Source organism: Somniosus microcephalus, chromosome 23 (genome assembly GCF_052327205.1).
Source record: "Somniosus microcephalus isolate GS21.2 chromosome 23, FLI_Smic_1.0, whole genome shotgun sequence".
NCBI classification, from domain to species: domain Eukaryota; kingdom Metazoa; phylum Chordata; class Chondrichthyes; order Squaliformes; family Somniosidae; genus Somniosus; species Somniosus microcephalus.
Window position 1 is genome coordinate 37,650,636 of NC_141009.1, and position 13,970 is coordinate 37,664,605.

Below are 13,970 nucleotides of genomic sequence, written 5' to 3' on the forward strand. Positions count from 1 at the left end.
ATGAACAAAGTCAAACCCAAGCAGAAAATAAACAGTCAATGTCATAATATACTCCACAGCCTGGAAGGTAACTGTTTGCAAGTGTCACCTGTGCTCCCCCACTCTGTACATGAAAACTGATGCCAGATAACACATATACAATTTTGCTTCAGGTTAAAAAGTGAGCCACTTAAATAGTCTCTGCTGTTTCCTTTTATTTTTTTAAGGGGCTTGACGGGCCAAGGGGTTTCCCAGGCCCACTAGGTCGGAGAGGGTCCAATGGAATCCCTGGTGAAGCTGGTCCTCAGGGTCCACCTGGAATTCCCGGAGAACAGGTAATAGAAAAGGCTGGCTCAGCTTATGCTACTGCATTGATTGAAGGTAATGCTCAACAAGTAACTCTTTGCAAAGCCTCTTCATCTAATTTCCTATAATCTCTGTACAGCTATCTGTGGTGTTCATTTGAAAGGAAACCTGAGCACTACATAGTAATGTGTTGCTGTTACAGGCTAATTGAACCAGTTTCATTATTAGTGAGAAGCATCTATGAGGGTGATAACAGGATTTATAACCTAATCATGAAGTGTGCTTTGCATGCATGCAATAAAACTGCTGTTAATGTACACGGAATCAATTCGGCTTTTAGAATTTAAGGATATGTTCACATAGCGTCGGTGCAAAGCAGTATCAGCTTCATACCAACGCTAAACTTGTGGGATAAAGTCGGGTGTCAACACCTAAACGGACTACCAAGTGAAGTGGAGAGAAACTTCCCTCGCTCGCTTTTGTTACAGTATCAGATTGGGCCGTGGCTCCAGATTTGGACAGCATTTACACTGCAGGGTTGGTGCACATTACTGTGTAGCATCAGAATTTCCTTTCATGCATTCTACTCAAGTGAAACCACTTCTCATGGATGTACAGTTATCATATGAATGCCTCCAGTTAAACGATTAGGGGAAAAAAATTGACTTTGGAAATTCTATGTACTTGGGGGAAAATGTTGTCCTCCGATGGTTGTCGAAGCTGTGGCCTAATTATTAATATTGGCTGTGCTGTTAAGAACTCAGCAAAGGCGCATTGTTCAAGATGACTGCCCTTGCATATTCCAAGGGGAATAGTTGATTAATTGACTGGAATCTGTCAGTCTACTGAATTCCAAATTTCAGCCTTCATTGGTGTGTAACTGTATCCAGTGTTTTTGACCCCTACAAAAAGGAATAAAAGTTGAACTGTGAAGAAATGTAATTTCTGCAAACCTATGGCTTAAAAGTGTTGCTAAGCTTGGGGATTAGTCGGGGGGGTGGACTGTTGGGTTCAGCTGTGTTATTGTGCATTTGAGTCATCTTAATTCATCCCAGTGAAGAACATGCAATGAATCAAATACCTGCTGCGGAGAGTTAATGAGTGCTTTGTGGGAGCCCAGTGTAGTTAAAGTAAAATGTGCGTCTTTGTATTGAGATTCTAAGAATGCTCGAGGCTCCTACTGGCCCAGCAGGTTATGTTTCATTTTGCTAAATCAGTCTGTTAATCTCTAGAGTCTGGAGGTTATGAGGGACTCTGCACTGAGTATCTAATTGTCTGAGATGTTCTTAGCATTCTTTAAAAAAAAAAGAAACACGGGATTGGTGCAATAAAATTAGCTGTATTACATTTTGCCGTTGAATTTATAACCATCTATTTTTAAGGACATGGGGGGGGGTCATTTTGACTTTGGGTGATTAGTGTAAAATGGCCACCATTGAATCAGCCACCCGTTATCTAACTCTCCCGATTTTAATTTCTATTGAAGTCAATGACAATCAGAATCAGGAGAGATGCATAACGGACTGTTATACGGCCTGTTTTACATTAGCGCGCCAAAACCAAAATTGCCACCATTGTGTGCCATGGTAAGTAAAATAACTAATTTACATTACATATTTAGTCTATATTTTATGAACATATCTGCTCATTTGAAAGAGATGTATACATTTACCTGTCTTAGCTTCGATATCGATCTTGCCTTACGCCCAATATCCAACATATCAAGTAATGCCCATTGACAGATTATTGGGTAAACTGACAAAATATAAAATGGTTTTCGTTAGTGATATTCCTGAACCCTACTTTAGAGTTTTAGGTGTCAGCTTTGGCTCAGTGATACGACTCTTGACTCTTCAGTCAGAAGGTTGTGAGTTCATGACCCACTTCAGGGACTTGAGCACATAATTCAGACTGACACTCCAGTGCAGTACTGAGGGAGTGCTGTGCTGCCGGAGGTGCCGTTTTATGGATGAAACGTTAAACCGAGGCCCCTTCTGCTCTCTCATGTGAACATAAAAGATCCCACTGCACTTTTTGAAGAAGAGCAGGGGAGTTCTCCAGATGTCCTTGTAAGGTGAAATAACAACAGAAAATGCTGGAAAAACTCAGCAGGCCAGGCAACATCCGTGGAGAGAAATTAGAGTCAACGTTTCGGGTCAAAACCCTTTATCAAGACTAAAGAGGCACAGGGAATGAAATAGATTAAGAGGCCGGGCTGGGAGAGAACAAAAGAGAAGAGACATTAAGAGGTATTCAAAACGAGACGAGATGGTGATAGGACTAGTGGAGACAAAAGACGGCTCTAGATTAGGTGTGAAATGCGCTGGCAGAATGGGAGACAGCTGCCATGTGGGAGAGAGAAAAAAAAAGGAAAGGGGGGGCGGAGAAAAACCAAAACAAAGGTGTGGATAAAAAATATAAGTAAAAATGTAATAGGGGCCGAGGTTATGATCTGAAATTGTTGAACTCGATATTGAGTCCGGAAGGCTGTTAAGTGCCTAATCGGAAGATGAAGTGCTGTTCCTCGAGTTTACGTTGAGCTTCCATGGAACAATGCAAGAGGCCAAGGACGGTGAGGTCCGAGTGGGAATGGGGCGGTGGATTAAAATGACAGGCGACCAGAAGCTCGGGGTCACCCTTACGCCAGCTCTCCGACACCTCTTCCTACCTCCACCTGGACCATGACCCCACTACCGAACATCAAACCACCGTTTCCAAGACTCACTGACCTCATCTCCTCTGGAGATCTTCCCCCCCCCGCGGCCACCAACCTCATAGTTCCCCAACCCTGCACAGCCCGCTTCTACCTCCTTCCCAAGATCCACAGACAGGACTGCCCTGGTAGACCCATCGTTTCAGCCTGTCCTTGCCCCACGGAACTTATCTCTTCCTATCTCGACTCTATCTTTTCTCCCCTTGTCCAGTCTCTTCCCACCTACATTCGCAACTGTATCGGTGCCGTTACCTGCTCTCGCCCTGAACTAGACAATTTCATTCACTTTGCCTCCAATTTCCACCCTTCCCTCACCTTCACATGGTCCATCTCTGACCCTTCCCTTCCTCGACTTCTCCGTCTCCATCTCTGGGGATAGGTTATTGACCAATATTCACTACAAGCCCACTGACTGCCACAGCTACCTGGACTACACTTCCTCCCACCCCGCCTCCTGTAAGGACTCTCTTCCATTCTCCCAGTTTCTCCATCTCCGCCGCATCTGCTCCGACGATGCCACCTTCCACACCAGTGCTTCCGACACGTCTTCCTTTTTCCTCAACCGAGGATTCCCCTCTACCGTGGTTGACACGGCCCTCGACCGTGTCCGTTCTATCTCCCGCACTTCTGCCCTCACCCCGCCCCTCCCTCCCGGAACCACGATAGGGTTCTCCTTGTCCTTACCTTTCACCCCACCAGCCTCCACATTCAACGGATCATCCTCCGCCATTTCCGTCACCTCCAAAGTGATCCCACCACCAAACGCATCTTCACCTCCCCTCCCCTTTCAGCATTCCGTAGGGACCGCTCCCTCCGAGACACTCTAGTCCACTCCTCTATCACCCCCAGCACCCCTTCCCCTGGCACCTTCCCGTGCAAGCGCAGGAGATGTAACACCTGCCCTTATACCTCCCCCCTTCCCTCTGTCCAGGGCCCCAAACACCCCTTCCAGGTGAAACAGCGATTTACTTGTACTTCTTGCAATCTAGTATACTGTATTCGCTGCTCACGATGCGGTCTCCTCTACATTGGGGAGACCAAACGCAGATTGGATGACCGCTTTGCGGAACACCTCCGTTCATTCCGTAAGGGTGACCCCGAGCTTCCGGTCGCCTGTCATTTTAATTCACCGCCCCATTCCCACTCTGACCTCACCGTCCTTGGCCTCTTGCATTGTTCCACGGAAGCTCAACGTAAACTCGAGGAACAGCACCTCTTCTTCCAATTAGGCACTTTACAGTCTTTCCGGACTCAATATCGAGTTCAACAATTTCAGATCATAACATCGGCCCCTATTACATTTTTACTTATATTTTTTATCCACACCTTTGTTTTGGTTTTTCCCCGCCCCCCTTTCCTCTTTTTTTCTCTCTCCCACATGGCAGCTGTCTCCCATTCTGCCAGCGCATTTCACACCTAATCTAGAGCCGTCTTTTGTCTCCACTAGTCCTATCACCATCTCGTCTCGTTTTGAATACCTCTTAATGTCTCTTCACTTCTCTTTTGTTCTCTCCCAGCCCAGCCTCTTAATCTATTTAATTCTCTGTGCCTCTTTAGTCTTGATAAAGGGTTTTGACCCGAAACGTTAACTCTAATTTCTCTCCACGGATGTTGCCTGGCCTGCTGAGCTTTGGCTTGGTTCAACCCAAAACTGTTAGTTTATTAAAACCAACAAAACACAGAAAAAAACCTGTTGAGATTTGGCTGAAACTTACAATCACCTATCCGGCCGGTCGTTACCGTTGTGGATTGTAGGCCTGGATCGGAGATGACCTGTCCCCGTCTCTTTTATCTGACTGCAGCTGCCTACACAGCGCAAACCCCTTGTAGAGTCAACTGATACTTACAATCACCTGTCCGGCTGGTCGTGGCCAATGTCGATTGTAGGCTGGGAGCTGGAGATGACCACCTTCCCTTCCTCCTTACACCTGGCAGTTCCTGTAGCCAGAGCTAGCTTCCGAGAGAGAGCTTCTGAGCAAAATGGAGCTTCTCAGAGAGAGCTTCCGAGCAAGAGAGAGCTGTGCGTGTGGTTCCTTCTTACAGTTCTTTTAGTCACCTGGCCTCATGCTGGGCCTCCCCCAACCAGTTTCAGTTGTCGGTTTGCTGAACTGTTCACCATTCACACCTCGTCAACCTGTAATTCAATCACCGGACGTGTACAGAGTTGTGAGATTGAAGATAACTCCTTATTTCCTTTTTTTTTATCCACATCTTTTGTTTTTTCTTCCCTCCCTTCAGCTGTCCTTCATTCTACCAGCGCAATTCACACCCCATCTAGAGCCATCCTTTGTTCCTTAACCTGCCCCATTTCCACCTCCCCTTGCCTTGAATATCTCTCAATGTCTCTTAATCTCTCCTGCTTTCTATCCTATCCCTGACCTTCCCTTTTGTTCTTTCATCCCCTCCCCCTTTTCCCAGCCCCCAAACTTGCTTTCCATTTCCTGCTTTTTTTCCCGTTCTGACGAAAGGTCATCGACCTGAAACGTTAACTCTGTTTCTCTCTCCACCGATGTTGCCTGGTCTGCTGAGTTTTTCCAGCGTTTCCTGTTGTTATTTCGGATTTCCAGCATCCGCAGTATTTTGCTATCGTATTTTGCTCTCCTTATTTCCTCTCCCGCTTTCTGTAACACATATTCAATGTGATTTCTATTACTGTTGATGGCCGGTTGGCTGATTGACTTGATCAGGAAGTCGATCGTGACCCCATTGTTTCAGTTAAACTCAGAGCATTGTCCAGATGTTAATTTTTCCCATCAAAACCAATCATGATTCAAGGCCTCACAGTTCAATGTCAATGTCCTTTTCAGAGTTAATCATGAGCCAAAGCTTTCATTTTCCGGAACAATGTGTTCTCCAAGAACGGCAAACTTTAATGACTGGCACCTTTTCTGTGCCTTGAAGTTTAACCGTTTCATGCCCTTATGCTGGGGCTAAACTGTTCCATGAAACTTACATCCTGGCCAATATTTATCCATCGATCAACATCACTAAAACAGATTTTCTGGTCTTTATCTCAGTGCTGTTTGTGGGAACTTGCTGTGTGCAAATTATTCACTGTGTTTCCTACATTCCAACAGTGATTACACTTCATAAAGTACTTCATTGGCTGTAAAGTGCTTTGGGACGCCCCGAGGTTGTAAAAGGCACTATATAAATGCAAGTTCTTTCTTTTTCCTTTAGTTTTGCACTGAAGTATATTTACCACTGGAAGAAGTGAATTGATTTGGCATTCCCAAATCAGAATCAATCTCCAGGCATTAGTTATAGAGTCGATCCCTGGCAAGATATAACCTGGTAACTCTTTTGTGTTCATGTTTTCTACTTTTTGATAGGGACCACAGGGCTACATGGGAGACAAGGGAATCCGCGGAGAGAAAGGGGAGCAGGTGAGTATTGATTTCAACTACAATAGAACAATCCTTTTTATAAAATGGTATTGGCTGCAAACAGTGTATTTGTGACTTGTTCCATTCTCCCTCATGAAGTGGGTTTGCTCACAGCTTGTGGGAAAATGAAAACTTCAATCTAGCTCCTCATCCTGGCCTCTCTATTCCTCGTTTGTTTTCCACTGTCCACCATGTCCCTTTTTTCCGTGTTGTGAAGCACTTTGACACGTCGTCCTGTCCATGAAGTGAGGAGTGTTCTATAAATGCAAGATGATGTTGTAGTTCTTATATTGACTTTTATGTTTTGTATGTTTAACAACATTTTACTTGGTTGGATGGAACCGGTGACATTCCCTTTCTCTCATTAGCTGAATCAGGCTCTTCTCTTAGTCTGAGGAAAGACTGAGGCAAAATGGAATACAGTTGAATGTTTATTTCCCCCTTATCCCTCTGCACTCTTTTGTTTCTCCTCTCTTCCAAAAATGGTGACATACCTGATTGTTTGTTCCGTGGGTGTCCAAGTGGCAAGCCCGGACTGTGAATGCCAGCAGACTGTTCAACTCAGCTGATGGCCACACATGCATACTTTCCTGCATGGGTCATTGAATAACACTTAATTATTACCTGCTGTTTTGCAATACTGAAGCTAACTTTTAGTTACTGACCTGGGATCAGCTAACTCATTGCAGACTGGAGTTGAAACCTGACAACTACCTGGTCTATGTACCTCAGTCATAACCCACATGTTATATTTATCCATTGAAGTATCTACATGTTATATTTATCCATTGAATTATTGATAAAGCATTTTGCTGAATTAAAACCGTGCATTTTCAATGTTACATCGGAACAACTTTCCGTTTATATATGCAAATGTACTTTTATTTTAGGGCTTTAGGGGGCTACCTGGACCACTTGGGGATAAAGGAGAAAAAGGAGCCAAGGTATTGTACAATTTGGGACATCCTTAGAAAGGCAAAATTCCAAATAATAGAATTAATTGCCTTATTATCCAATGTATCGATATATATCTTGAGCATACTATATAGGTAGCTTTTTTAAAATATTCGTTCATGGGGTGTGGGCGTCGCTGGCAAGGCCAGCATTTATTGCCCAACCCTAGTTGTCCTTGAGAAGGAGGTGGTGAGCCGCCGCCTTGAATCGCTGCAGTCCGTGTGGTGAAGGTACTCCCACAGTGCTGGAGGGAGGGAGTTCCAGGATTTTGACCCAGTGACAATGAAGAAACGACGATATACTTCTAAGTCAGGATGGTGTGTGACTTGGAGGGGAACTTGGAGATGGTGGTGTTCCCATGCGCCTGCTGCCCTTGTCCTTCTAGGTGGAAGAGGTTGTGGGTTTGGGAGGTGCTGCTGAAGAAGCCTTGGTGCGTTGCTGCAGTGCATCTTGTAGATGGTACACACTGCAGCCACGGTATGCCAGTGGTGGAGGGAGTGAATGTTTAAGGTGGTGGATGGGATGCCAATCAAGCGGGCTGCTTTGTCCTGGATGGTGTCGAGCTTCTTGAGTGTTGTTGGAGCTGCACTCATCCAGGCAAGTGGAGAGTATTCCATCACACTGCTTACTTGTGCCTTACAGATGGTCAAAAGGCTTTGGGGAGTCAGAAGGTGATACACTCAAAACAGAATACCTAGCCTCTGACCTGCTCTTGTTGCCACAGTATTTATGTGGCTGGTCCAGTTAAGTTTCTGGTCAATGATGACCCCCAGGATGTTGATGGTGGGGGATTCGGCGATGGTAATGCCGTTGAATGTCAAGGGACGGTGGTTAAACTCTCGCTTGTTGGAGATGGTCATTGCCTGGCACTTCTGTGGCGCGAATGTTACCTGCCACTTATCAGCCCAAGCCTGAACATCGTCCAGGTCTTGCTGCATGCGGGTATGGACTGCTTCATTATCAGAGGAGTTGTGAATGGCACTGAACACTGTACAGTCATCAGCGAACATCCCCATTTCTGACCTTATGTTGGAGGGAAGGTCATTGATGAAGCAGCTGAAGATGGTTGGGCCTAGGACATTGCCCTGAGGAACTCCTGCAGCGATGTCCTGGAGCTGAAGAAAACCACTTGGATTGATAGAAGTTAGCATCATAATTAACATTAAACCATAATGAATTATATTGTTGATTGGTTCCAGCGTGTCGAAAGCTGACATATCAGGAGTAGATTTCCCATTCCCTCCTGTGTCGTGATGATATAGCACCTGCAATGTTGCTCCAGAGGTGCTTTGATTGGACACTAGTGAGTGTCGGAGCACAGATTCTACCTAACTGATGCAGTGTCCATGAATCAATAGAATTGCCGAACCTGGCCTGACTTTAGAGCGATCACTACTGGTGTCAAGAGGATATACCTTGTAACCCAATTTCTAATTACTTATGGGAAAAGTGCATATTAAATTGTACATATGTGGCATAACATCAGTTTTAAAATAAATTATTTTGAGCTATGTTTTGAATTGATCTCCATGTGGCACATTGTCACATCAGCCTCGTGTTAAAAATGGTGATAGGAGAATATAATTGGAAAAACTAAACATGCAGTTTAACTGTTTGACCTCTTCAGGTGGAACCAGTGAAAATGGAAAAGTGAGCAGAGTACTGGTTAATTATGGGAAGGAAAGGCAGGGACACCAAGGAGGCTGGTGTGAAATAGGAATGATGTACATAAAATGGTAAGAAACAAACTGTGAAGATGAGACAGGAGCCTGTAATAAGGAGGAAAGAGAGAGGTCGGAGAAAATGGCAGGACAGAGTGGAAAAGGAAAATAAGGCAGTGGATGGGGAGGGCAAAGATTTAATAACAGAATAGCTGAAGCAGGAGCCTGGATCCTGCTATTTGTGTTGGTCTTGTTAATAATGTGCTTAGATAATGAAAGTTTTGGTTGATTGGAAGACACACACTAATTTGGAAAGTCAATGTGCATAGCCTGAGATATTTGCTGATACTAGCCCCAAGGCGCTTATTAGTTTCTCCAGTGAAAATTTGTAGTTTTTTTAAAAACAAATACAGCACGCACGCGTGCATGCACGCCAATGTTCCCGTTAAGCTGCATGGCCGCATAAAGGTCTGGAGGGTCCTGCGCAGCCGACTCACCGGTTTTAAATGGAAAAACTGCGGGTACGGGAAAATTTGGATTGACTGTGCAGCCCGTTAAAGGGACCGCGCAACCCCCCAAAAAATAGAGGGAACGTTGATGCACGTGCACATACAATTTATCTCTGGAAATCGATGCGAGATTCTATTTGATACAGAGAGCTTGTAGAAGCTGTGTGATTTTTGTCCCAGGGAAGATAAAATTGCATATGTAACAGCAGTCTCTGTTATACACCTCACTGTATTGAAAGAAAAATCTGACTTAGATTAAATGTTGCAGACATTAAGAGAGGGGTTTAAAATTGAGTTCTTGTTGCTGGTATAACCATTAAAGTTTGCCACCGGTAACATTTTTGGAACATAATTCTAAATAAGGGACAATCTCGTTTTCTAATGGCTTAAGATCTCATTACCATTCTTGGATCCCACTTTCATCATTGTACATGAATATTAAAGGACTGGCACTCGAGCTGATTACCTGATTCATTTAGATACACCAAAGTGAAATTCAGACAAAGTAAATGCCCACCGTGAATATCCATACAAATGCTAAGCCCATTAGGGCAATGCCCAGACTGACGCCATTCCTTTCGGCCTCCCGGTGAGTTCCCATGGACTGAATGTCTACTTTATGATCTTGTCGATTAGGGGAAACCAATTCCTACAGTCTTATTTTGAGGTTATGCTGCAGGTCACTTGGTGCAGCAAGTGAACTGCATATTTTAGGGTCAGAGCAAAGTTCAAGGAGCTCATTATAGTTTGAGGTGAGCAGACATTAACCATGTCGTTAAGTATTTGTAAAGACCTCCCATGCAACTCTCCCTGTATACTATCTGATCTGAAGGTACAGTGATGTATTTCCCACTATCTTGCTTTTCTTAAAAATGCATCTTGGATTTACACACAAGATGGCTCCTGGGCTGGCTGCTCCTTTCTGAGCTGCTCTTCTCTTTAACTGTATCCGTGGTCATCCATTGTCATCCTTTGCCCTTTCTTCCCCCAATCTCCTTTCTTCCATTGCTTAAGATACCCTGCCTCTGACAGTGAAGGCATTTCAGCCCAAACTACAAGTTTAAAGCTTCCCCTGCAGAGTCCACTGCCCATCCCCCGGCGTGTCTTTGTTCTCACTGAGCTCCTTCAACTCCTGGAACTCTGCTGAAACTTGGCCTCCATCACTGGACTCCTCGCGAACAGGACTTCGTTGACTACACAGCTTGACTCAGCGGCTGTGGTGCTGCTCTGCTTTTCAGTCGCTTCAAGTCTTCTGCTGATGAATTCTTTTGTCAAATTGGTTTCTGATCTCCTGGACTACATTTCTGCTTTGAACTACACTGGATTACACCACTACATTTCTGCACTGGACTACACTGGATTACACTATGACTTAACCTGCTGTGCCTCTATCTCTGCTACCAAAGGATTTTTACCTTTTAAACTGCGCCGTGTCTCTGCTGAGCTGGTTCTACCGGTTTTCAGCTTTGCTGGTCGCTGGCGTGTGGTTTTATTTTTTCCCCGCTGCTTTGATCTACGGTGACCTCGAACTTGTGTCAATTTAACCATCACCTCTCTGCACCGCTACCGACTCTCATTCCTACAGCAACAACTTCCATCCTCGAACTCTCTACCCTTCAAATAGCTTCTGGACTTCACTCACCTGCTTTGGACATCGGTTCATCGATGCTCTGTGCCAGCCCCATCCTGCTTACGTTGGCTTTGTCCTTCCATGGGACCTCTGACTTTGACCCTGGTCTCGCTACTATTGTCTCCAACCTATTCACTGCTACCAGAAAATATGTATTCCATTAATTACTACATTTAAACAGGCCTGTGTAACCTGAGCTTTTCCCCTGTATCCATTCGCGCGTGCACTTTGGCTGCCGCTCCGGACCCAAGCCATTCAACACTTTTCCACTTTCTCCCCCTCTTTTGCTTTTCCCTCTATCCCTCCCTGACCGCACTCTCCTGTCATCATGCCTCCTTTCATCTCTCCTCTCTCGGATACTCTGTCCTCCCAAATCCCTACCCCGATCCTTCATTACTCTTCGACCTTCCTCCTCTCCTGCCACCGTCCCAGGCTTGATTCCCTCTTGGATAAGCCTACAGCTTCCCTCTGTGCCTTTCTTGGTATCCTACGAAGGGCCCATCGAGGCACTCGTCGCTGCCTCCTTACGAGCAGCGACCCCAACTGTCCCATCCTACTCTCTCACCGACCTTCGCACCCAATGGGGAAAAATCTTGACAATCTCCCCCATCCAACTCATCCCCCCCAGTGCTGACCCTGTGGACGCTGGCAGTGGGGCAGCCATCATCGACCCTCTCCGCATCTGACTCCAGAATGTCCGTTCACTTGCGAACAAGGCCCTTGCCATCCATGAGCTTATCGTGGATGATTGCATCGACATCATGGCCCTGACGGAAACTTGGTTGAGGGGCGATGACACCTTACCTTTAAATGAAGCCTCCCTGCCTGGCTATACCTTCCACCACTTGCCCCGCTCAGACCGCTATGGTGGAGGTATGGCTCTCATCACCAAATCACACCTTGGTCTGTCCCCCTACTCCTCCAGCGCTTTATCCTCCTTTGAGCATCTCGCCTTATTCCACCCCTCTCACCTCTCATTTAAAATTCTCATTCTCTACCGCCCACCCAAGTACCATAAAAATTTTATTACTGATTCTTCACGTCTTTCCACCCTCAGCCCTTGCACCGAACGACTTCTCATCCTCGGTGATTTCAACCTCCATCTCAGTTCATCATGCTCTCTCTCCTCTGTGTTCACTAGCCTCCTATCCTCCCTTAATCTCTCCCTCCATGTAAACTCCCCAACCCATATTCACGGCCACCACCTTGACCTTGCCATCTCTCGTGGCCTCGTTACTCCCATCGTGCCAATCGCAGATAAGGCCATCTGTGACCACTTGCTCGTATCGCTCTCCCCACATCTCCCTTCCACACCACCCCCACCCCCACCCCAACCCTACTTCCTTCTGTGTCCGCCCCTGGAAAAAATGCTCTCCCAACTCTCTCTCAACTGTACTATGGAATCCCAACTGTCCAGCCTTTGGCCCTCCATTCACCATGACATTTCTGCAGCTACTGATCTGCTCAACCATACCTTCACCACCACCTTTGATGCCCCTGTCCCCATTAAAACAATTACTCTCTCTCACCATGGCTGTTCCCCCTGGTACGGCTCTCATCTTCGCTCCCTTAAGTCCAAGGGACGCAGACTTGAACGGATATGGCAGACAACTGGTTTAGCCATTCACCACCAGATCTAGCTGGACCACAAAGCATTATCGGTTCCTGCTCCCACCTGCCAAAATTGCTCACTATTCCAGAATCATTCTGGAATGCAAACATAAACCCAGCTTCTATTTTCCACTGCTAACTGTCTTCTTAAACCCCTCTCCCCTGTCTCCTCCACCCTCACCTCCAACAACAAGTGTGAGGAGCTCATGGACTTCTTTGTCTCTAAGATTGAGACCATCCATTCAGCTGCCTCTGCCACTTCCCTTCCTTCCCCTAGCCCACCGGGACAAACTTCCTCTAAGGTTCCCTCCTGCCCTGTCCTGAACTCACATCTTTCTCCAGTTTCTCTCCAACCTCCCCTCATGACCTCTCCATGCTCATCTTGTCCATGAGACCCACTTCCTGCTCCCTCGACCCTATTCCCAACTGCTGACCACCCAACTTCCTTTTGGCTCCCATGTTAGCTGACATTGTTAACGGTTCTATCTCCTCAGATACTGTCCCCCTCTCCCTCAAATCTGCCGTCATCACCCCTCTCCTCAAAAAACCAACCCTTAACCCCCCCAGCCTTGCAAACTACCGCCCCATCTCCAACCTCCCTTTCCTCTCCAAAGTCCTTGAACGTGTTGTCGTCTCCCAAATCCGTAGCTATTTTTCCCCACAGTTCCATGTTTGAATCCCTCCAATCAGATTTCTGCCCTTGTCACAGTACCGAAACGGCTCTCATCAAAGTCACAAATGACATCCTTTGTGACTGTGACAAAGGTAAACAATCACTCCTCATCCTTCTTGACTTGTCTGCAGCCTTTTACACAGTTGACCACTCCATCCTTCTCCAACGCCTCTCCACCGTCGTCTAGCTGGGTGGAACTGCACTCGCCTGGTTCCATTCTTGTCAATCTAATCGTAGCCAGAGAATCACCTGCAACGGCTTCTCTTCCCACTCCTGCATCGTTACCTCTGGTGTCCCCCAAGGATCTATCCTTGGCCCCCTGCTATTTCTCATCTACATGTTGCCCCTTGGTGACATCATCCGAAAACACAGTGTCAGTTTCCACATGTACACTGACGACACCCAGCTCTACCTCACTATCACTTCTCTCGACCCCTCCACAGTCTCGAAATTGTCAGACTGCTTGTCCGACACCCAGTTCTGGATGAGCAGAAATTTTCTGCAATTAAATATTGGGAAGACCAAAGCCATTGTTTTTAGTCCTCGCC

The 13,970-nt window shown here is 46.1% G+C and overlaps 1 protein-coding gene across 1 annotated transcript in view; it reads left to right on the forward strand.

Moving 5' to 3' along the window:
• The window catches only part of LOC147101826 (uncharacterized), a 320,645-nt gene that overhangs the window by 293,881 nt on the left and 12,794 nt on the right, over positions 1 to 13,970 (forward strand). Inside the window, exons 12-13 of the mRNA XM_085965804.1 lie at positions 207 to 314; positions 6,331 to 7,328. Of these exons, the coding sequence (XP_085821930.1) occupies positions 207 to 314; positions 6,331 to 6,459 (237 nt within the window). The 3' untranslated portion in view covers positions 6,460 to 7,328. The remainder of the gene's footprint in view (positions 1 to 206; positions 315 to 6,330; positions 7,329 to 13,970) is intronic.